General features: G+C 37.3%; 1 protein-coding gene across 1 annotated transcript in view; it reads right to left on the bottom strand.

Moving 5' to 3' along the window:
- Nucleotides 1-24,950, bottom strand: part of TXNL1 (thioredoxin like 1) — a 32,950-nt gene extending 8,000 nt beyond the window's left edge. The window contains exons 1-6 of the mRNA XM_077777596.1: nt 24,654-24,950; nt 12,755-12,851; nt 10,633-10,806; nt 5,028-5,150; nt 2,786-2,855; nt 1,523-1,695 (exon numbers count right to left, since the gene is read on the bottom strand). Of these exons, the coding sequence (XP_077633722.1) occupies nt 1,523-1,695; nt 2,786-2,855; nt 5,028-5,150; nt 10,633-10,806; nt 12,755-12,851; nt 24,654-24,751 (735 nt within the window). The 5' untranslated portion in view covers nt 24,752-24,950. The remainder of the gene's footprint in view (nt 1-1,522; nt 1,696-2,785; nt 2,856-5,027; nt 5,151-10,632; nt 10,807-12,754; nt 12,852-24,653) is intronic.
- Between the last annotated feature and the right edge of the window lie 1,284 nt (nt 24,951-26,234).

The raw sequence follows: 26,234 nt of genomic DNA, 5'->3' as shown, positions 1-26,234 counted from the left end.
GAATTCTCTCTCCGCCCCCCTCTTCTCTCTGCCCTTCCCCTGCACAGGTGGGGGTTCTCTCTCTAAAATAAATGAATATAACGTCAAAAAAATTTTTTTGCCTCTCTTGATTTAGACAACATCTTTCTTTCATTCTCTGATGGCATTAATCAGTTTTTGGTGTTTATAGGCAAACACAGATTCATCTCAAACTGAGCTTATAAATTAAAAATTCCAAGACTATAATAGGTAGACTATTAAACCAGCTCTCCATTTACTTGTAATGCTCTTTGGATCTTACAAAGCACAACAGTTTATATTCACTGCTTTTAAAATTCATCTTATTTTGATTAGATTTTCCAATCTAAACTGTCATTTTGATTTCAAATTTATCACCAAAAAACTGATAAGCATGCTTTCGTGTCTTGATTTAAGTTACTGACTAAATGTCTGATTGAGATAGGACACAGTACATAAAGACTTGAGCCTATCACAAGATAACTATGTACAGTGATTCTCAATGGCAGAGAAGATTAGAACAGGATGTTTGGGTTGAAAGGGCTTTTCCAATAAACAAATATCTTCCTTCTATCACTAATTAAAATAAAGCAACAGGTATTAATTGAGGATATGGTACAAATGTAGGTCAGGAAGATATGTGATAACCAATATTCTAGTTTAATATAATCATTTTCTTTGATTTCATTTGGACAGAATATTCCAAATACCGAAATCTCAATCACAATCCTTCAGCCTACTACTAAGAACATTCTGTGAGACTCCAGTGAAAAACCTCCTAAAATGAACACTATACCATTCTTCTAACTTACAAAAACCAGAATCATTTCATTCAACCAAGGAAATTACACTAATTTGCCCCAACTTGTTCTCAGTGACTCTGTGCTGGTTCCCACTGGTTTTCTAGGTATTCATTCCACAATTCTCAAACCCTCCTCCTCCCTCCTCTGAAGGACTGGGCTGGGAGGGCAGGAAGGAGAAGGAGGTGGCTAGGAGAACAAATCCTGGGTTTCTTTACAATACTTCACAAAAGCAATCAATAACTGCAAAGAAGCAGCTAACTTCTTAATGTAAATTAAGATAACGTAAAATTATGTTTTTAAAAAGTCATTTGTATGGAGATCATGACCACTACACTATTAAAACTTGTGTGTCCTAGAAAAGTAAACTGGATTATACAACTGTTATCATCACTCATTACCAGGTATGAAAGATAATGTACAAATATCTTCAGTTTAAATGTAAAGGGTCTATAGTAAACCTCTAACAACAGCTGCCAAATATATATAAAGTAACTGACAAATTCACAAATTAAAAAAAAAAAAAAATCAACCTGTTCTTCCTCTTTAGAGCACACAGATAAACTAAAAGAAAATTTAATTAGCTCAATTATACTTTTTTCAATCATTTCAAATCAAGAGAACAAAAACCTACTTTCAAGGATCATTTAGAATCACCTGGGACACTGAAGGTAGCACGGACTGTCACCCACAAACCCATAAAACATAGTTGAAATACTACTTACAGTTACACTGTTAACATTCTGAAACTTAACGTAACGAAGTGGGACAATACCATCTTCTTTAATGTCGTCCTCTGTGAGTTCCAGAGCCTGAGTTGGTTCACTTCTTTCTGCTTCTTCAAAATCCATAGATCGGGGTAGATTGATAAAAATTTTTACATATTTAGGACCCTGACCTATAAAATGGTAGAATAAAATTAAAGGCTAAAACCAAATCCGCAATACTTTCTTCATTTCACCATTACATTCACACTACACAACCAGATACACATTCAAATATGTGCACATACCTCCATGCGTCTTTAGGAATTTTAAGAAATTCTGAGTTATTTTCATAGCCATTCTTTTTTCTTTTAATAGACACGTACTAGTGTATCCTTGGCCTGCTAGCCTTTTACTAAGAACTGAGAATACTAGATTAAAACACATATGTACCTATGCGTACACATACACATACACAGACTTCTTGCTCTCAACTATAAAAGACATGCTGTCAGGAATGCACAACTACTAGTGAGGAGATGCAGGGAAGGTGACAAGAGTCTAACGCTATACGCAGGTTAACAACAAGTTTCATAAGGGAACTTAACATTTGAGCTGGGTCTTGTAGTCGCCAACAACTGGCGCATCTGTTATTTAGAAAAAAAGTAGGAAGATCTAGACCCTCAGTTTTATCATCTATAATAGGAAGAATGTGAAATAAATTTCTCCCAGTTGTGATCCTAAAAAATGGCTACCTCAAACCTGAAGTTTCAGAATAATAATTGGAAGAGTTCCTTTGTTTTCAGATTAAGAGGGGAACTTAAATTCTACAATAAAAAATTTTAGAAATAAGGTAAAATTGTCCTTTTATCAGTTCCTAATAATCTTACCTTATTTGCACATTCATTTATCTCCTTGCTTTGTTCCAGAAACAATTTCACTCTCTCCCAAAACAAGGAATATCTACCTCTATTATTTAATTACTTTTAAATATGCACTAACAGATCCACAGAACAGAAAGTTTTTTTTTTTTTTTTTATTTAATATTTTTATTTATTTCTAGGAGAGAGAGAGAGACAGTGCGAGCAGGGGAAGGTCAGAGAGAGAGGGAGACACAGACTGAAACAGGCTCCAGGCTCTGAGCTGGCTGTCAGCACAGAGCCCGATGCGGGGCTCGAACCCACGAACCGCGAGATCACGACCTAAGCGAAAGTCGGACGCTTAACCGACTAAGCCACCCAGGCGCCCCTAGAACAGAAAGTTAAAGAGCTGTCCACTACTCACCATTATCTGGCCCTTGAAATTTCATTGAATAAAGCTTAACAGGTTGATTAAATGCCACAGTAATAAGTAGCTGTGAAGAAAATAACAAGTTTTATTTTAAAAGGGCTCTTGAACACTTTGAATATACACAACAGCTAAGCAGAATTAATACGATTAATGCAAAAGCAGAAAATATTTAACTCATTTCACAAAACCAATGTAATATAAGAAAAATTAGTAAGTCGAAAGTAACTTAATTAGACTGACATTTGAGAAATACAATCATCAATTATTCACATAAGGGAATAATGACAAAACTTAAAGGAATAAATTAAATTAAAAATATGCATACGGGAAGATTCTTGCTGTCTCAGTTAGTAGGGCATGTGATTCTTGATTTAGGGTTGTCTGAGCCCCATGTTGGGTGTAAAACCTATAAAAAACGGGGAGGGTAGGTAATGCCTAAGATCCTAAGGTCTTGTCTTGTGACCTGTATACTGGCATTTTGCCTTCCTAAAAATTAAATAAAATCCCCAAATTAAAATAAAATTCCACTATATAGCTTAGAATATAAGCTGAACATTTTGTAGGATGGTTTGTCAAGCACGTACCCCTATCATCTGACAATTTGGAGACAATGCAGATTATGTGAAGAAACTAGTCCTCAAATGCACTGCATATGATCCGCAACTCAGAAGAAAAAGAATTTTAATAGCTCTATGGTAACCTCCAAACCTCCATCCTAAATTTAATCTACTGAATTTAGAAGGCCACATAAGGAAACCAGGATAGGAAACATTGTCAGGATGCCGATCTCTAAGAAACCAAGCGTCATCTGCTCAATCTTCTTCCCAGTTAAAATGATGTACGTATCTCTGCTTCTACCCTAAGAGGAAGATTTCCCTGGCAGTAAGGTTTCATGGAAGCTGTGGTCAGTTCCATTGATATGCATCACCATGTTTTACTCACGGCACCATTTACAAGCAACATGATCAAGAACAATATTCTTAAAACTGTTCAGTAAGGCAACTGTAGTGGGAAGAAAGATCGAATCTGGATTTATGATTTCATGATCATTGTCATCTGTGTGCCTAAGAAAACACCCAGACCATTTCCTCTGGTTATATAAATATACTTCTTATACTGGATCTGTAATCATGTGTCAAAAAATAATAAACATGACATATTTAGAGACTTGAACCACAGGTGAGGAGGAAATGAAAACGGAAACCTAGAAAGAGATCGAGAATCTGACCCTCTTTCTGAAGACTGTGAAGAAGAATCATGTAACTCTTGAGAAAGAGAAGCATGATCACATTTATATTTTTGAAGAAAAACTTTTGGGGGTTCCTGTATGGCTCAACCAGTTAAGAGTCTGACTCTTGATCTCAGCTCAGGTCTTGATCCCAGGGTTGTGAGTTCAAGCCCCACCCTGCATTGGGCTCCACACTGGGCTGAAGCCTACTTTAAAAAAAGAAGAAGAAGAACTTTTGTGAACACACAGAAGGATGAACTGCAATGGGGAACAAATCAGAGACAGCGTATTAGAAAATAAATTAAGGGAGTTCCTCGGTGACTCAGTTAAGCATCCGATTCTTGATTTTGGCTGAGGTCATGATCTCATGATTCATGGGATAGAGCACTGTGTCAGGCTCTGCACTGACAGCATGGAGCCTGTTTGGGATATTCTGTCTCTGTCTCTCTCTTTCTCTGCCCCTACCCAACTCATGCTTTTTCTCTCTTAAATAAATATTTAAAAAAAGAAAGAAAATTAAGGAAAATAACAGTCAGGATGAAGGTAATGATGACTTGATCAAGGCAGGACTACACTACTTCCTCTGTGATGACAATGCAGGGATAGGGAAGTACAATACAAGTTTACAGCTGGGTGTGAGAACCAGACATTTAGGGAGTGCTCATCTAATTAGTCTCTATTTCTCAGGTACCAACTCATCTGGGTGGGTAAAAAAATAGGGAAGACAGGTCTAGAACGAACAAAAGGACTAATGGAGTGGTGAAGACGCAACTCAGCAGTGGGGCCAATCCAAGCATCCTAAGATTCTGTATAATGATCCTGGCAGCTTGTACAGAACAGAGAAAAGAGGTGGGTCTATACCGTCAAAGAAACTGAAACTTACAAAAAGGAAAAGAAGTGGCCACTGGGAAGGAGAAACATAAAACCATGAGGTGGAAACATGGTAACCCAGAGACGGCATAAATATTGATGATCCCTATAAGCTTTAACTGGGAAGTATTCAATCACCTGTTCATCACAATCAGATTCCAAGAAGGTCATATCTTTTCGTAAGCAGTTGTCAAATCCATGCTCATCACTTTCGTTAAGACATTCACAGCCAGCTTTGTTAATAAAAGGCATTAAATCCATCTGAAAAAAATTAAATCAAGACTTCAGGCAAAGAATTTGGATTTGGTTTAATAATCTTCATCAGAAACGTAAATACATGAGTTTCTCTAGATTAGACAATTAAAAAAAAAACCTTAAGATAGATATCTTTTAAGAGCCTAGACTAAAACTTTTGTAATGAAGCTTTCATTTGAATTTCTGACTGAGACCTATCACCATTAAAGCCAAGTCTAGGCTTTGCCCATTTGATAAAGTATCAAAAACCAAGTCTTTAAGATTATAAAATGTTGACTAATATTTTTTACTGATTTGTAGTGGGAAATATGCAAATTAAAATATCCATAAGATCCAAAGGAAGCCTACCTCCCTCTTCTAGTGGTCATGTGCTCTTTAAACCTATATCCATAAAGAGTTTACATTCAAGATAAATAAATAAGGACTAAAATGGTTTTTATTATGGAAAATTTCAAACATGTATAAATAGAACACTACAGTCAACCTCAGGTAGTCACATCCCAGCTACAATAATCAGCTCATGGCCACTCTTATTTCATCTTTACCCAGCAAGCAGTCCCTACCCTCCTGTTTTCAGAGAAATCTTACACATTTCATTTATGAACATTTCAGAGTGTTCATGAGCATAAGAGATAAAGACTCTTAAAAAAAATCCTCAATATTATCATCACAGCTAAAATGAGTTGTACTTTAGTTAACAGCAAATATCCATGTCCAAATTTCTTTATCTCATAAATGTTTTATAGTTGAACTGTTAGACTCAAAATAAGAATCCAAACAAAGCACGCCATATTTGGTTAATGTCTCTCAACTCCTTTAATCTGTGATCATTTAGCGTCTATGGATTTCCAATATTCTGGATTTTGCTGATTGCTTCCTCGTGGGAACGTTTAACATCTTTCCATCTCCCGTGAACGTGTTGGTTAATACTTCCAACACAAGGTTGGAGCTGTGACCGTGGTCGACCTGGCACTGTTTCTGACGTTAGAAGGAGTGCCTCTTCTGCTCTCTCATTTAGATTTTACAGATTGTTTTAGAAATAAATGGGTGTTGAATTCTGCCAACTGCCTTTTCTGCATATTAGGAGATTATAATTTTTCTCCTTTAGATTGCTGGATTTTGTTTACTAATAATTTAAGAGTTTTATAATCAGTCCTAATTAGAACTGGTTAGTAGCTTTTTTGGGGGGTGTGTGCAAATTTGTCAGAATTTGGGATGAAGGTCATATTTACTTCAAAAAGAAATTTAGAGAGTTTTCTCTCTTTCTATATGGTCTTAACTAGTCTGGAATAACACTAGACGATCTGATCTTAAGATCTGGTAGAATTTCCCTGTGAAGCCACCTTGCCCTTTGTGGCAGAGGTGTTCAATTATTTCCTTTACTTCCTCTATGGTGACTGGTCTATTTAGGAGTTATGGTTCTAGTGGAGTTGATTTTGAGAACTGTTTTTCTAGAAAAATATCCATTTTATCTACTAAACAAGGACTATTTTTTAAGTTTACCAAGTATTATAGACTATAGCTGACTGCATGTTCACCTTTCTATCACAAAGTGTATAACTTTTTTACATGTCAAATAATTATCAACAAAATTATCAATAGTTATTAGAATAGATCCTTAATTATTCAGAGTGGGCTAAATGCCTTTAAGCCAAAATGCTATTTTGAATTATATTAAAGGTTATATTGCATTAGATGAATAATACACGTATTATTCAGGGTAACATACAGTAGCCAACTTAAGAACAGCGGGGGTTGGCATGCTGGCACTATAAAGCAAAGTTCTACTATTATAGAATTACTCTGAACTTTAAGAACATTTCCCTTGAAAGGGTAGTTTTAACAAAATCTTTTAAACACTTATATCTTCCATCCTACCAACATGCCTCTTCTATATTATATCTAGGATTATGATCCCAGGCATGAAGACAACATTGCAGTCATACTTGTAATATCTTAATGATGAAAAATAAACTAAATAGGTGATTTACTTAAAGTTGTTTTTTATATTTATTTACAGTGGGGCACACAAAACAAGTATCACATTCAAACAGTTGCATTAATGTGCTTTGCTATATACAATGTTGTCTGGGACAAACTGGCATTAAATCTGACCTAACTGCAAATGGACACATTCTGGAAATATGAAGCTGGAAATAAATATCACTACCTATGTAATCAACTTGCCAATGAGGAAAGAATAATGAGAAAACAATCAGACCAATCCAGATTGTGGGACAGTCTATAAGACAGATGGTGTCAACCTGCAGTGTACAATAAGATAGCCATTAGCCACATGTGGTAATTTAAATTAATTAAAAGTAGATAAAACTTAAAATTCAGTTCTTCAGTTGCACTAGTCACGTAACAAATGGATAATAGCCACGTGGATCTAGTGGCTATTATATTAGACTGGTGCTGGTTTAAACTTTCAAAAACGCAGTCATGAAAGAAAAAAAGAGCAGACAGAAGTTTCTAGAACACGAAAGAGAAACAACTTAACTGCAATACATGATCCTTGACTTGATCCTAGATGGGGGAAACACAGTTACAAAGGATATTTTGGAGATAATTATAAGAATGTGAACGTAGGCTGTAAATACCAGAGATACTGTACACCATTGTTAAATTTCTTAGAAGTGACAATGGTATCATGGTAACGTAAAAGAATGTTCTTGTTCTTAGAAGCTACATGTTGAAATATTTATAGATGAACCATCATGATGTCTACACCTTACTTTTTAAATGACTCTGCAAGAGATAAAAGTAGATAAATACATATCAAGAAAGTAAAAATAGGGGCGACTGGGTAGCTCAGTCGGTTAAGCATCCAACTCTTGATTTCAGCTCAGGTCATGATCTCGCAGTTCTTGGGATCAAGCCCTACACTGACAGCACGGAGCCTGCTTGGGATTCTCTCTATGTCTTTCCACCCTTCCCCCCTTCCCCCACCAAGAAAGCAAAAACAGCAAAATATTCACAACTGATGAACATAGGTGAATGGTATATGTGTTTGTTATACTATTCTGTCAATTGAATGTTCATTTTATAAATAAATTTCACCCTCCATTTTTTTTGAGGCGAGAAAATCTAACACAAGACACACAGGAAGTTAGAAAAACTTTTCAATGCTTCCAATTTTAGTTAAAGAAAGATCTGTCTTACTACACAAATTAGGGTCACTAAAGGTTTCACTTCAATTTGATGAATGATGACAAAATGTGTAAACCAAAATCTATAGTTCTGTGGTCAGAACACAGAAATACACTAACAAGCCTCAAGATTCAGAACATTATGCAAATCCAAGTTCAATCCCAGAGTGCCTAGAATTCAAACTTGTGGAGAGGAAGACTTATTGATAGCCCTACCGTTATGAAGCGATACTAGCTACTCTTAACAAATATGAAAGAGAAAAGATAGAATTATTTAAATTTTCCTAATTTAAATATCCCAATGCTTCAATAAATATTTTGTAAACTAGAAGTCATTATATTCACAAGAACATTGTCTTACTTCTGAATAAGAACTATTATGATTCTTAACCTACATCTATTGCAATATTTCAATCCCCTCTAAAAGGGATGCACGTTATCTCTCTGACTCTGGCTTCAATGAAATCTGGAGTTCCAAAACTAGGATGTATAAAATCAGTAACTGTATAATACAGTCTCTTTGTGTTAAAAGATAACTGAAAGTCTTTAAAACCAAAATTTTATTTTAAAACTGCTCATACATTTTTTCAATCCTTATTACTTAAATCTGCTTAAGACACAGGCTTTCATTCCCTGATTCTTACTCCAGTTAAGTTGCTATTTGTGCTGTGAGAATGATGACATTCTTAGAAACCCATTACCGATCTTAAATAATAACCTTGTAGACATAATAGTTCAAAACTTTTAAAGTCTTGATTGACACCTGATGGAAAAATGAAAATGTTTTTAATAGCTTTTCACATTGCATTCATAACATTTGCATGAAAATGAGACATTTTTAATTTCTTAAAACTTCAGTTTTTCATGCTTACTTCCTACCTGAGGCCAAAACACTGATATCACACTTAGCTGACGTATAAAGAAGTGGCCCTCTAGCTAAGCAGCAGGACTATTCCGCTCTCATTAAGACTTGTTCATGCAAAAACCCTTAGTAAATTAGGGGGGAAATACAAAGATGTAAACAAAACAGTTTACAGGTGAAATTTCCAAAATTTTCCAAAAGGTGTTACAACTCTGACTTACACAACAGGTTCATACTTTCTAACTGGGTATCACAATTTCAAATGATTAAATAACAGTTCTGTTTTAAATAGATACTAATTGTGCCTCCCTAACTTCAATTAACTTCAGTACCACATGTTAAGGACACTCTTTGAAGATACAACCCCCACCCCCACTCTCAAAACAAAGACTCTCGTATTTATGTAACTATAGTCTCCTTATTCAGTGTGAATTTAAGAGACTTCTAGAAAGGACTTGTAGCCCATGACATTGATCTGCTTTAATGTACTTGATACATATTCTTTCACATATTAGCTTTAACTTGAGGTAACAATTATTTTTTAAAAAGTTCATTTTTGATCTGCCAATACCATTAACTTTAAAACAAAAAAAAATTAGGGAAGATACATACAAATATATATTTTGGTATGCAGGATTAACCAAGTTGCATCACAAGTCAGTTACCACAAAGTGCTACTTCTGAATTTTGGTTCCTGCCCGAATAGTTCTCAAATGATAGATACTGAATTATAACAATTTTATTATGTTTAATTTTCAAACACGTTTAAGTTCCTAAGTCTTCAAGTTATTATTTGAATAGTAACTCTTAAAATTCAGAAAAATGTACCCAATTACTACTGATCTTAAAATAACTAGATCCTAAAATAACTAGTCACATGTGATCCTAAAATAACTATATTTTAACAGAAAAAGAGGTGCCAGAAAAGAGGGGCTACATTTAAAAAGACAGAGAAAACTATAGGAAATGGCAGGAAAGGGAGTTCAGCATAAAATGATCACACTTCAAAATTTAAAGGTCATTTTACACAATTGCTGAAAAATGGAAACATTTTCCAATGCACATTTGTTCACATTTGGGAGGGGTAACATATAAATATGTAACTTAAAAAGTACACATAAACAGAACATATACCTTATATACAATAATAAAATAAAAATTAAATGTATATATGTAAATATATATACATTAAACATGAGTAAATGTTTAAAACTGGCTATTAAGACAATTCAGAAAACAGATTTAAAAAAAACAAGCGGCAAAGACAATTAGCAGAGGAAATTGAGGAAAAATTGTTTTTGATGAGAGCTAAAGGTTATAGTACATACAACAGAGACAAAAATCCACAGTCAGCTAATTATTTTTAAAGTTCTTATCTGAAAGTATTCTTAACTAGCAAAAGATCACAGTCAATTTCACTTTAACCAAACAATGACAGAAAATATATCCTGATTTCACTTTTAAATCTACCTACATAGCCTTTTGGAATATCTGTGTCCTCATTGCTTCCAGGGTCATTTTCTAAGTGCTGCTTGATTTTTTCTTCTAATCCAACAGCATCTGCTCCTTGATATTGATCAATTCTCACTTTGTTTCGAAAAAACAGAAATGTAGGTGTTGCTGATATATTGTTGGTGGCAGCTGTTCCCTAGAATTGGCAGGTTAAATGTTAAGAAATTAAAATTAATCATTTTTAAACCACTTAGAAAATTCATTTTATATCACCTATAAATATCACAAGCATAAACAAAAAAGCATATAAAATAACGTATTCCCAATTGTTATTTAAGAGAAAGCAGGCCTATTACTGAGAGTACAACTACATGACCCTTACATTCCCAATAAAAACCTGTATTTTTATCAATTTTAGTAGTAAATACTTCACCCAACCAGCAGAACAAATAGTTTCCAATACAGAAATTGTGCTTTACAACACCAGCTAGCTCTCTCATAAGTACATGCTGTTTCTTAAGCGGAGAAACCAAAAACAGTATTGATCAGTCAACACAAACCACTGCTATGAGGAAAAAGTACCGATCTGACAAACAGTAGCCCGTCTCTCCACGAATATGAAGTAACATCCTCACCCAACTCTACTCATAGAAATGACTTCTGGCTTCCTACACTGCAACATCTACCTTTTAAAATTCTGCTCCAACTCCACAATATTATAAAACTAAGTACTGAGTGGATATCAGTTAATCACTGACTTGTGGTTTAAACTTTTCATAAGTACAAAGGAAATAGTAAAGCAAACGTGTCATCTTGCATATTCAAATACTATGAAAAGGTACCACTATGTTGCTTAAAAACATCATTGACCTTTTTAGAACAATGTTGTCCAAAATTAGACACAAATGTGGGCTATCTATGTAATTTTAAGGTTCCCATATCCAAAACAAAAAACTGAAATCAATTTTAATAATGTATTTTAGTGAATCCACTATTTGCATTTTCAGCACAGTCAATATAAAAAGTTCATGACGTATTTTATATTTTTTCATACTAAGCCTTCAAAATCCTATGTGTATATTTACAGCAGTTCTCAATTTGGACTTGCCACATTTCAAGTGTGCAACAACCACACGCAGCTAGTGGCTACTATACTGGACAATTAGCTCCAGAAGAGAGCACTTCTAGATTAGAGACAGAGCCTACTACAGGCCACTGCTACAGTCCACCAGTACGAGACAGAAGTAGAGCACTAATCAGGGTTTATACCAAACCGCAAATACTAACTACAAACTAGGTAACATTTAAAAAAAACTTTTCACACTCAGAAATGTATCAAAGACCAAACCTCACCAAAAAAGAGCAGCTACATATTTATTCCTTAGTCAGAACTAAAGACTACATTTTTCGTGATGGAACGAACCTTCAAAACATTTTCCCCTAACTCCTCCTCCATATTCCCACTTATGAAATGTCGAATGGCCACGTGGCCATTCCAACTAAATAATCAGGGAATCCCCACAACACTGTGGCTCAATCAACAGTAATCAACACTTTACAGTTCCTGCTAAGTATGGGGCTTTGAAGTTAAGATTACAAAAATGATCAATTCAAATCAAACTATAAGCAAGTAGTAGAAGATATTCCTGATTTGTGAAAGATAAACAAAAAATATAAAATGAAGAACTGCCAGGTGAGCTATTAAGTGGAACTTATTAGTTTTACATTAGAAAGATATTAACATAAACAAACCCAGAAGCAATTAATACTGGACTGCCCTTTTTAACTAATGCAGCCACAATGACATTTGTAATAATTCATGTCAATATAACATTTGCCTACCTTCAAAGGAGTAAGTACTAGGTGCATAAAGAGATAAGCAAATGAAGGATGACATCAATGTTGAATTTCAAACCAATGTAATTTTTTCTTTTAAAAAGGACTCCTTTCCAGGGTGCCTGGGTGGCTCAGTCGTTTAAGCATCTAACTCTTGATTTTGGCTCAAGTCATGGTCCCGCAGTTAAGTTCAAGCTCCCCATTATGCTCTGTGCAGACAGAGGACCTGCCTGGAATTCTCTCTCTCTGCCCCTCCCCTGCTTACACTCCTTCTCTTTCAAAATAAACAAACGACTCCTTTCCCTTACCTGACACTGATGTACATCTACTTCCAGGAAAACTGCCTGTGGATACTTATTACTCATAGAACTGAATGCTGGGGCAATCCTTAAACATGGTCCACACCTATAAGAAAGTAAAACACATGCTTGGTTAAAAAAAAAACAACAAAAAAACCCACCACCACCAAAGACTGTATTAATTTATACTCTGAAGAACTTATCAATTAAAATACGAAATTAAATGAACTTTGATCATCCTGGCTTTAGTCATTTTAGTCTTTTCCACTAGATTCATTTAGATACGCTTTCATCAATACCACATTGTCCTAATGACTACAGATTTATATTAAGTTTTAAATATAATAATGTTAAGTCTCCCAGCTTTATTCTCATGGAAATTAAAGATCTAAATAAAAGAATATACTATGCTTATAAACCGAAAAACTCAACAGCATCAAAATGTCAATTTTCCTAAATTTGATCTTTAGAGTCAATGTAAAATCCCAGTCGGTTTTCTTGCAGAAGTTAACAAGTTTAAATTCTGAGATTTATAGGGAAATACCAAAGATAGACCCAGCCATTTTGAGGTTCAAAGCTGAGAAAATTCCATTACTGAATATTAAGAATGATCACAAAGTTTTATAAATTAAGAATGTACAGGACTAGTACAATGATAAACAAACTGACCAATGTTAAAAGAATGGTCCAGAAACAAACCCATCCTATACACAGTACCCTGATTTATCAAACATCTGACACAGCAGTGCAGTGGGGAAAGGATGATCTTTCAATAAGCAGTGCTGAGTCAACTAGATATTCATATGGGAAAATAAATGAACTGTGACCCCTATACCTCACACCATACAAAAACCCAATTCCAGATGGATTACAGGTCTAAATGTGCGAGGTAAAACAGTAAGGGTTTTAGGAAAAAATATAAGGAATACTTCCAAAACTTTGGAGTAAACAAAGATTTCTTAAAACACAAATATCATTAAAGAAAAAAGGAAATAATTTATATGTTGTAATATACTTGATAAGGTAGAAAGTATATTAAGACCTTTTCTTCAAGCTGCCATTTACAGAGTGAAAAGACCCCAAAGAGTGGTAAAAAAAAAAAATCTGTAAAACATATCAAAGGACTTAGACTGCTAATATGTAAAGAATTCTTACAAATCAGTAAGAACAAGACTGACACCCGAAAGAAAAATGGGTAATGTCTTAAACTGGTACTTGACAAATGAGGTTATCTTCCTAACAGCCAATGAATATGAAAAGATATCTCACTTCATTAGTCACTAGGGAAACCAGGGAAATGAAAATTAAAACTACTCCCATCAAAATAGCCAAAACAGGGGCGCCTGGGTGGCTAAGTCGGTTGAGCGTCCGACTTTGGCTCAGGTCAGGATCTCATGGTGCATGGGTTCAAGCCCCGCATAAGGCTCTGTGCTGACAGCCAGCTCAGACCCTGAAGCCTGTTTCAGATTCTGTATCTCCCTCTCTCTGACCCTCCACTGCTCACTCTGTCTCTCTCTCTCAGAAATAAATAAAAAAACATTTTTAAAAATAGCTAACACAGAAAAGAATAAAGTATTGTCAAGAATGTGGGGCAACTAGGGCGCCTGGGTGGCTCAGTCGGTTGGGCATCAGACTTCGGCTCAGGTCATGATCTCGCTGCCCGTGGGTTTGAGCCCCGCGTCGAGCTCCGTGCTGACAGCCAGCTCAGAGCCTGGAGCCTGTTTCGGATTCTGTGTCTCCCTCTCTCTCTGACCCTCCCCTGTTCAAGCTGTCTCTCTCTCTGAGAAATAAATAAAAAAAAAAAAAAAAAAAAAAAAAAAAAAAGAATGTGGGGCAACTGAACTGTTACTGACCATGCAAAATGGTATCACCTCTTTAGGGGGACAGAAAAAAAAATTGGCAGTATCTACTAAACCAAGACTTATGCCTAACTATGAGCATTTCTGACTTACATAACCAACAGAAATGTCTACATATGTTTGCTTTAGGGCATTTGAAAAAATACTGACAGCAGTAACATTTCTAATAACCAAAAGTGGAGGCTGCTCAAAGTCCTATCAACACAGAATGAGTATATCACAGAATGAGGATATTAACTGCGGTTGTTCATACCGCAGACTACTATACAACAATGAAAATGACTAGTGTAAAACTCCATGCAAAACATGGATTAACCTCACAAATAATTCTGAGAAAAGTAGTACATTATATGATTCCATTTATGTACAGTTCAAATACAGGCAAAACAAATCAATGGTTCTATAAGTTAGGACAAAGGTTACCTTGAGAGTTAATGACAGGTTGGGTTTATGACAGAGATTTCAAAAGGACAGTTAGTTATGTTCTATGTGTCTGGAAGCTGATCACATGGGGATGTGTGTTCAGTTTGTGAAAATTCATTAGGGTACACATTTATAATTATGCACTGTCATATCTCAATAAACGTTCAGAGAAAAATCTTAGCACTAGCAGACAGGAACACGAGGAAAGGCAAATTCTGAAGCACAAAATGTTCAAACTCACAAATGTTTATGCTTAAGCTGTGACAGTCTCCCCACTGCTAACATCAGTATTTTCATCCTGTGCCATCTGTAAGCCTTACACCAAAAAGCTAATAACCGATTAAGTTCTTAAATAATAAAACTGGGGCTGCTGAAAGTAGGTTTTTGGATCTAACAATCCTCAAATAGGCCCTGAGACCAAATTATAAAGAAACAATCATTTACAGTCACTGAGCCTGTGTTCGGTTTAGCAAAATACTTCTAGTTACCCGTAAGTCTTCAACACTATGGATGGGAGTACAAATTGTTAGATCCTTTTTGAAAGGCCGTTAATCACCCTGTCAAGTCTAAATGAACACAACCCAAGATTCAACAATCTTACATCTATACATCAATCCTACCTTAACAGCTACTGAATTTTGCAGTATGTATAACAAAGTTCAATGCAATGTTATCAACAGTAAAAAGGTAGAAACGATCTAAGTGGCAATCAACAGAAAAACACTTTAAACTGTCATGACACATTCATACCAGATGATAAGGATAATTTGTAAATTTATTGTTTAAAAGAAAACTAAGTCTCATGATAAAATTCTCTATTACCCCACGAAAAAGGTACATACATATACATGTTGGGTGCACCACACAATAATCAGTTTATCACTCCTGCAAAGTGGGACTGGAAAGAGAAGAGAGATTAGAGGAAACTTTTTAAAGTTATTCATACTTCTCCATTTTTTGTTTTTTTAGGATGAACAGGTACTTTTATCTTAAAACATTAAGTAACTTGAGATTACAGAATTTAACATTAATTGCATTTAAACAGGTTTCCCAAATGAAACACAGCGATTTATGCTATGCAAGATATTCATTCCTGAAAGAAATCTCCCTTCGGCAAAAGCATGCACTCAAAAGTAAGATGACTTATGGGAACAGTAAGATTAAAGCAAATCATGTAAACCCGTGCAACTTGTATAAATGTCCCTAAGAAAAAAACAATAACGTACTCAGGAAATACTTGGACAGCCAGGCAGGTGACTCAGACCTACAGGCTACCTCAGGGTATATTTAAACTGAATAAAAACGATGGACTGGATGTGCCATGACGATCCAGGTGGAAGCGGAGCTCTGAGCCAGCGAGGCTGCACAGAGGAAGTGGAGCTCTGAGGATGAGCCCGAGGGAAACAAGTGCTGGGTGCAAGTGCCTGTGTTTTATTAACTTTAACTCTCTTAAAATTATCCTGCAAGGGAGCTTGCCTGCATGGCTGAGGGCTTTTCTCTTTCCTGCTAAACATTCTATTTCTATTTCTGCTTCTCACTACCTAGGAAAAATAGAATACGAACCAACAGGATTTGCTCATTATACTGACATCACTCTATTCACCAGTCAGGTATGAGCTAACCGGTGTTAAAAATACAAAAACAAAAAACACTTCTAGCTAAAAGAACTGTACTACGATATTGTTCCCTTCCAAAATTTAACCTTATCTAGACCCCCTGTAGTTAGCAACCTTAGTCAAAAATCGAAACAGGTCACAGAACACACAAGAACAAATAAATACAGTGGCATACTTTCACAATATAATCATTCAAATGAATTGACCAGTTATTTTAAATAAGATGTTTGCCTGTTTAACATTAGCACTTAAGAGTATAAATTTCTATTAGCTGAGCTCAGAACAAGTCACCTGATTTTCCCGTGTCAAATGAGAAGGGATTAGATTCTCCAGGACCTTTCTCATACCTAAATAAAATATTATACCTCAAATATGCCTGAATCCCAGGATCTTACTTTTTTCCTCTCATTCAGCCTTTGATTCACAGTCCTTACATAGTATCTAAGTATATAAACACAGAACCTCTGAACTTGTAAAAGAGACCAGAGATCTAGTCCACACATTTAAAAAAAAAAAAAAAAAAAGCATTCTTTTCCTACCTCTGATCCTCTCTTTGACAGAAAGCTTATCTGTTAAATATGTAAAATGGGTATGTTAAGAAGGATCCTGACTTATGCTTTTTGAGAAAAAGAATAAAGTAGACAACTCTCCAGCTTTCTGCAATACATAAAGATCCAAACCCATAAAACTTAAACTTTAAAACTGACCTAACTTAGTACAATTACTCAGTAAGTGAGAACTGAAGACGAGAAAAGCTAAATGACTTGCTCAAGATCAGACACTAGACAATGTCAGGGCCACAACTTTCTTTGAAAGCACCAAGTTAGGTTCTAAGTATGATTTTTGTTTACAGCCATTATATAAATAAGTTCAACTCCATGAACATGCTGTTCTTCCCTATTTGCTAAACTTGTCAGTGTTCTGCCTAGAGCCATAACATGTGTAAACACATTACTGATAAATGGTAAGGAAAATGTATGTGCTTTCTGTAGAGATATTTTAAAAGTCTATTTTTTCTGTAGGGCACAACTTTAAAGTAGGTAAAGATTAATTATATTTTAATTAGGCAGACATAATCATAATTGGTCCTATCAGTAACACAAAATGGCTAGCATTCATTGAGCATTTACTAAATGTTATACAATTTACAAAATCTTTAAATTCATTTAAACCCTACAATTCCTCATTTCAAAGTCAAGAACAATGCAGTATAGTGCTAGAATATGATTACAAAACCCAACTCTTAACTGCTGTTCCAAATACCCCAAATCAGTGGCTAAAACACTGCTGTTATTTCCAAATTAATTGCCAAGATTAAAACTAGTATGTTCTTTTTAAAAAAAATCCAGATACATACCATTTTATAAAGTTCAAATCCAAGCAAAACGAATCTATTAATGTTAGAACTCAAGAAGAAGGAGGGGAGCCTGGGTGGCTCAGTTGGTTAAGCAGCTAACTTTAGCTCAGGTCATGATCTCACAGTTTGAGAGTTCAAGTCCGACATCGGGCTCTCCACTCTCAGTGCAAAGCCTGCTTTGGATCCTCTGCCTCCCTCTCTCTCTTCCAAAAAGAAAAAAAAGGAAAAAAAAAAAAAAAGAATTCAAAAACAAGCAGAAAGCACTCCTGGGGCAGGGGTGGTCTACAACACTGGCATTCTTGATCTAAATAAAGGTTGGTTAAAGATTTAACCACTCTGAAAATTTATCAAAGTATACACAGGGGTGCCTGGGTGGCTCAGTCGGTTAAGCGTCCACTTCAGCTCAGGTTATGTACTCATGGTTTGTGTGTTCGAGCCCTGTATCAGGCCCTGTGCTGACAGCTCAGAGCCTGGAGACTGCTTTGGATTCTGTGTCTCCCTCTCTCTGCCCCTCCCCCACCTGTGCTCGCGCGTGCGATCTCTATCTTTCTCTCTCAAAAATAAACATTAAAAAATTGTTTTTTAAATATTTCTTATCAAAGTATACACATATGATTTGTGAACGTTTTTGCATGCATGCTATACTTCAATTAAAAAGTATGCTTTTAAGAAAAATTCTCTGTATGTTCTTTGAGACTTCCTCATGCCCTAGTTATCTCTCATTATCTGCTAGATCCCTATGGACTGCCGGGCCTGCTACCTTTGTAATTCAGTCTACAGCAATTTTGAAACATGTAATTAACACCATCTATATCTATATAATGTATATGTTGGACAAGCTATCATAACCATTGGAATTCAACACCTAAAGTACACTAACATTATTCTTGGAAGGTAACATAACACCTAACCAACTACAAACCAGGACCTCCTTTAACAAAACTGAATATATGGTAAACACATTTATAAAAGTGATACATTTATGAATTCAAGATAAAAATCATTTACACTCCACATAATTTCACTTAGATGTGGAATCTAAAAACACACACAACATAGCAAATGCACTAATTGGTATTTATCCAAAGGATACAAAAATACTGATTTGAAGGGGCACATGCACCCCCAAAGTTTATAGCAGCTCTATCAACAATAGCCAAATTGTGGAAAGAGCCCATATGTGATTCAACTGATGAATGGATAAAGAAGGCATGGCGTGCGTATGTATACGTATACACACACACACACACACACACAGAGAGAGAGAGAGAGAGAGAGAGAGAGAGAGAGAGAGAGAGAGAGGAATATTACACAGCCATCAAAAAGAATGAAAGCTTGCCATTTGTAATGACATGGATAGAACTACAGTGTGTATGTTAAGCAAAGTCAGCCAAAGACAAACATGGAAGAAACAAATGAACACAGGGGAAGGGATGGGAAAGAAGAATAAAAAGAAAACAGAGAGGGAGGCAAACCATAGGAGACCACTACAGAGAACAAACTGAGGGTTGCTGGAGTGGAGGTAAGTGGGGAGATGGGCTAAATGGGCAAAGGGCATTAAGGAGGGCACTTGTGATGAGCACGAGTGTTATATGTAAGAGCTGAATCACTAAATTCGCCTAAAACCAATACTACGTTGTATGTTAACTAACTTGAATTTAAATAAAAACACACACACAAATAAAAAAAAAAACAGAAAGCCTCAAAATATAGAAAACAAATTGGTGGTGGTGGGGAGGGGATAAGTAAAGGGATCAAGAAGTAGAAACTTCCAGTTATTAAAAAAAAAAAGTCATGGGGATGAAAAGTACAGTGTATGGATAATATTGTAATAACTTTTTATGGTGGAAAATGGTGACAATCGCATGGTGAGCATTTTGTAAAGTACGTAACTATCAAATTATGTTGTACATCTGAAACTAATATAATATTTATGCCAAGTATGCTTCAATTTTTAAAAATAAATCATTCATACAAAGTTTTATGTGGGGAAAAAAATGCATATTCTTTCAACGTTGGGGCTTACCCACCAGTGATTAACAAAACTGCCACTGCTTATAACTACTACATGTATCTGAGTATATTTAAAGAGTAACTGTGTAGAAATAACGGTTACAAAAACAGGTTACCAAGGTATATAATTCACTTATATAATTTTATGCTGTAAATAATACTGGTAGGTTACATATTATCCCCATGTTATGGGTTGGGAAAAGAATATCACCAAGTGAACTGAAATGTCCTAGGTCATAAGATTACATTGCAAGTGGAGCTGTGGCTAAATAGCTCAAGGCAATGATTACCAAAAAAAAAAAAAACGTCTGACTGTGTGCAGTACAGGGATGGACCTGCCCTTCCTTTCTATTTAGTCTGGGAAAAATAAGGACAGCACTTTACACTCCCTACAGTGCAGTCAGCAATGAGACCTTAAATTATTTAACCTGTACTCAATATCCTCATTTGTAAAATGGGAATAAGTTCAAAGATTATTTTGAGGATTGAATGAGTCAATGTAAATTCTTAAACAAGCCTCTTACAAAAGAAATAAAATGTAAATGTCTATTTTAATTATTAAAAAATAATACTGGAGAAGGGTGCCAAGACTATTCACTGGGGAAAGAACAGTCTTTTAAACAAATAGTACTGGAAAAACTGGGTATCAACACAAAAAACAATGAGGGAGGCCATTTACATCATATACAAAAATTAATTCAAAATGGGTAAAGAACTTAAAAACTAAAGTTAGAAAATTTCTCGATGAAAACATAGGGGCAAATCTTCATGACACTGGATTTGACAATGATCTGTGGGATATGACATCAAAAGCACAAGCAACAAAATATATATAAATTGGATTCCATTAAAATGTAAAAATTTTTGTGCATCAAAGGACACTATCAAGAAAGTGAAAGGCAACAAATGGGAGAAAATATTTACAGATCATATATCAGATAAGGAATTGATCCCCAAATATATGAAGAACTCCTACAGGGGCACCTGGCTGGCTCAGCTGGTGGAGTGTGCAACTCTTGAAGTCAGTATTGAGTTCAAGTCCCACGCTGGGTGTAGAAATTGCTTAAAAATAAAATCTTACAAGAAAAAAGAGAACTATAACTCAAGAACAAAAACCCAAACAGTCTAATTCAAAATGAGTAAAGGGATTTAACAGGCACTTCTCTAAAAGAAAATAAATGACCAATAAGCACATGAAATAAAACGTTCAACACCATTAGTCATTAAGGAAATTCAAACCAAAACCACTCCACACCCATTTAGGATGGCTATTTGGTGCAACCAAATTCCACTCCCAGGTATATATACCCAGAACTAAAAGCAGGGACTCAAATATTTCCCTGCACACCAATGTTGTTGATAAGTGGTATCACTCACAATAGCCAAAAGGTGGAAATAACCCAAATGCCCATCAACAGATGAGTAAACAACACATGGTAAAAACATACAATGAATTTTTATTTAACTTCAAAAAGGAAATTCTGATACATGCTACAACATGGATGAACCTTGGAAACATTATGCTAAGTGAAATAAGCCAGAAACCAACAGACAAATATGACTCCACTTACATGAGCTATCAAGACCAGGCAAATTAACAGAAAAAGACAGAAGTTACCAGGGGTGGGGGGTTGGGGGGCATTGGGAGTTACTGTTTAAAGGGATCAGTTATTGGTTAACGTCTCTGTCTGATATAATGAAAAAATCTAGAAAATAGTGGTGACGGTGGTACAACATTGTGAATGTACTTAATGCCACTGAATTGTACATTCAAAAATGGATAAAATGGTAAATTTTATGTTACATATATTTTATTGCAATTAAAAACACTAAAATACTGGAAAGCCACTGAAGATTTTTAAACAAAACAGTGACCTTCTGTATTAACATTTTAGGAAAATTAACATTAGATATAATATGGGGAAGTGGAGAAAAAGAAATAAGGCTTAAAGTAGGGTTGGAAATGAAATTTTAAAAAATATTGGTGCTAGAGAAAACTAAGTTCTTGGTGTAACATGGGACATTAACTTTTTTTTTTTAATGTTTTATTTATTTCTGAGAGACAGAGAGAGACAGCGTGAGCAGGGGAGGGTCAGAGAGACAGGGAGACACAGAATCTGAAGAGAAGCTCCAGGCTCTGAGCTGTCAGCACAGAGACAGACGTGGGGCTTGAACCCACAAGCTGTGAGATCATGACCTGAGCGGAAGTCAGACACCCAACCAACTGAGCCACCTTGGCGCCCGGGGACATTAACTCTTGATCTAACAGGTTTCCTATACGACCTACTGGATATAGTTATCTTGAGGATCTAATACCAAGGTCGAGTTATGGAAACTGAGGTCACGACGACATAGAGTATGTGTAGGAATACATTAATGGCCAAAATATCGCAGAACTTTAAGGCAAATGCAATCTTATCAGATTTATAACTTACCTAAATATGTTTTGGAACTTAAAAGTTCTCTAAATTCAATCTTTTGCTCTCAGTTTTTACCAAAAAAAAATTATAATTTCATTGCATCAAAATACCTTTTTGAAAGTAAATTAACACAGTGCTTTGCCAATTGATGTCTGCAGTTGTTTATGGTTACATGAAACCTCATTGTTAATGGAAATGTTTCCTAAATAGCAATGTTTCCACACTTTTCTCACTTCAACTAATAAATTATTTATCATTGTCATCTCTTCTGCTACAGCAAGGGGAAAAAAGAGTATTTCATTGAGGGACAAAAGTCTATACACTCTGGGGCGCCTGGGTGGCTCAGTTAGTTAAGCGTCCGACTTTGGCTCAGGTCATGATCTCACGGTTCGTGGGTTTGAGCCCCGCGTAGGGCTCTGTGCTGATGGCTAGCTCAGAGCCTGGAGCCTGCTTCGGATTCTGTACCCCCCTCTCTCTCTGACCCTGCCCTGCTCATGCTCTCTCTCTCAGAAGTAAATTAAAAAAAAAAAAAAGTCTATACACTCCAACGGATTAGAATTAGAAAAGTGAACTAAAAATAAGATTCACTGTTAAAATCATCTCTTCCCTTTTCCAACTCTGGCCTAGGCACTTAATAAATGTACAGGTATTCCTCCATTTAAGAATACAGACATTGCAAGGGAGCCTGGGTGGCTCAGTGGCTCAATCTGACTTCAGCTCAGGTCACAATTTCACGTATTAGGTTTGTGAATTCAAGCCCTACGTGGGGGCTCTGTGCTGACAGCTCAGAGCCTGGAGCCTGTTTTGGATTCTGTGTCTCCCTCTCTCTCTCTGCCCCTTCCCCACTCACACTCTCTTTTTCTCTCTCTCTCAAAAATAAACATTAAAAGAAAAAAGAATACAGACATTGCAAAATTGCTACAGCTGGGAAGATACAATTACAGAATTTTGACTTTCCTTTTACACTTGTTTATAATGAAATCTTTATCTTCTCCAATTTAATAAATGTGCAAGTCTACATGTCAAAGTGGTACTCTACACCACCCTATAAAATCCAATGTACTGTCCCTTTTGAATTCTGTATGAGAGAGATTGATCTAGTAATAAGTCTTTAATTACTTTTATCTCCACCTGCATCCCCCGAAGCCCTACAACTACCTAATCCCAATGCCACCCCTTACATACTCAACATTTACTGAATCATGTTCAATAGCCACGAATCACTCTTTACCCTCACTCAAAACACTGCCTTATGTTTATATAGTTACCTGGACAAATTCAATGGGTTACATAAACAGTAATACCAGCAAGTAAATTTCTCCAGCTCAGTGTAAATATAAATAAATCCGGGAGTGGGGGGAGTGGGTCAAGGTAAGTCAAATGGAAACCTCTGTTTCTTCTTAGAAGGCACTAACATACACAAGGGGAGGTCAGGTGTAAATACACACCCGGGCTGAAATCTCACACACTCAAAACGGAAAATCCACCAGCTCTATGACCAGTAAGTTATGTTGACATTTACCAAAGTCAAGAAGATCTCTGTCCTCTCAAACCATCAAATCAAAAATGGTTTTTTTGGGGGCCAAACCCAGATGTCTGGATACCCGCACTGTAACGTCTGTGATCAGATGCAGCCTAAGTTACAAAGTTCCTAACCAAACGCATGACAAAACCATTAAGAAACTTAAAAAGCACCGGACCCAACATTGATTTAAAATGCATTAAGTGAGAGCTACGTGGGTTAGCTGGAGAGCCCCCAACTGGATTTTCTAAAGGCTTTACAGAAATGCAGGTAGTGAAGAAAGCCAAAGTGTTGGGAAAATTAGGATTTTAGGGTTTCTACGGTGCAAGTGACAGCTGGCTCCCCGGAAGGGAAGGAACAGGCTAACGCAGGGGAGGCTGTAGGGAGGCTGATCTCCCACAGCCTAGAAGGAACAGAGGCGGGCCACGCCGAGGGGCCTCGTCCGAGGATTCAGAAGGGGCGGGCGGAGATCTCCTGGACCGGGCTTCGCGGCTGGCCAGGCCTCCGTGCGCTCCAGAGACTCCTGCGCACAAGCAGAGGAGCTGAGGCCTAACCGGGCAGCGGCCTGGGGCTGCGGCCGGCGCGGGACCTTCCGGAGCAGGAGACTGCAAGCAGTCGGGACCCGGAGGGGGGTGGGAAAAGTGAAGGGAAAGCAGGCGCGCACACACGGGGCCCACAGGGCTCGCGCCCGGCCTCACCCTCGCATGGTGAACTTGACCACGGCGAGTCTGGAGCCCGCGCCGCTCAGCTCCGGCTGGAAATCCGGGTCGCTCCCGACCGGCTTCACTCCCACCATTCTCAGCCCGGCAGAACGGCCGCGACGCCACCGGCTTCAAAACTGAAGAAGGCGACCCGGGAGAGGAAGAGAGGGAGGCTGAGGAAGGCCGAGGCCCGCTCGCAGGAGGTGGCGACCGCGGCGTCTTCTCCGGGACTCTCAGTGCCGAGTCACGCCAGGGAGCGGAGCGGCCGAGGGGGTGGGGACGGGGAGGGGGGAGGGGAGAGGTGAGGGAAGGAAAGGCGTGCGGCACCCAGCAGCCACCGCGCTGCAGGGCCGCCGGCGCCTGCGCACGGTGGCGTCATTTCCGCGTCGTCCGTTTCAGCTCGCAGCGTCCAATCCTAAAACGCGACCCCTGGCCCCACCCTCGACGGAGGAGCCGGACCCCGGCTGCGGGAGCGGCGCAGGCGCGGGAGAGTCAGAGGCGGCGTGAGTCAGGTTCGGGTCGTCCTCCGCGCTTCCAGGCGTGGAAAAAGTAAAAAGGGAGCTCCTTTTTTGTCTTCGAGGTTCAATGGCTAAGGTTTTAAGCCTCCGCTCCTCAGAAGTGCTTGCGGAAATACTCTGTCTCCTATTCCGGGAAAATCGCCACACTAGACAAAATAGACTTTAGGGACCTTGATTTACGGATCTCGTGACACGAGGGTGATCTCTGTGCAGTCATCCACAAAATGTCACGCACCTGTCTTTAAGCTCTGCCTAAAAAAAAAAAATGAAAGCACCATCCTTCTTCTAGAAACGGAGTCTCGTGATAGACGCCAGCAGTAGTTAACGATATCAAGGTTACAAAGGTAATGGTGGGCCGAATCGGACAGGAGGATGGGCCAGGGTAAACTTGCTGCAAGTGTGGCCCCTGGACTGAATCTTGATAAAAGATAGCCAGATGGTGACAGGTGACGGGGCTATTACAGGCAGAAGAACAGCGGGGCAGATTTGTGGTTGGGGGGGACTGATAATAGTTGATAACTAACCAATTGCGCACTAGACAAGATACATGCTCTTTGCGTACATTAGCTCATTTAATCCAACAGCCCTGTGAAATTGATTCTATTATTTCACGGATAGATGAATTTTTTCTTAGTTCACACACCTCATAGGAAGTCAAATCTGCGTTTAAGGTAAGGTAGTCTAACACCAGCGTGTTCTTTTAAATGTCAGAGTAGGTAACAAATGATTTGCTTTTGGATTTAGCTGGGATGATGAAACCGAAAAGCAAAGTGGAGGTCTGATCATGACTAGCTAAGGAACGTATTTTAACGTGAACGCAGTAATCACCGGAGGACAATTTTTTTTTTAATTACAAGAAAATGTCTTTAGAAAAAGCCCTGAGGTAGCAGTGAGGAGAAGTGAGACAGTTTAGGAGGTTACTATGGTGATCTAGGAAGTGAGTTGTGGGAGCAGCCTAAGTGGAAATGAAGAGGACATGATGTATCTGAGAAACGATTAGCAGACAAAAATCATAGGATTTTGTGACCAATTGGACCAATTTAGCGAGATGACAGGAAGT

The sequence above is a fragment of the Crocuta crocuta genome, unplaced genomic scaffold, assembly GCF_008692635.1.
Source record: "Crocuta crocuta isolate KB4526 unplaced genomic scaffold, BGI_CrCroc_1.0 scaffold36, whole genome shotgun sequence".
Classification (NCBI taxonomy): Eukaryota; Metazoa; Chordata; class Mammalia; order Carnivora; family Hyaenidae; genus Crocuta; species Crocuta crocuta.
Note: the sequence above shows the minus strand (reverse complement) of the source record. Positions and strands in the feature narration are given on the sequence as shown.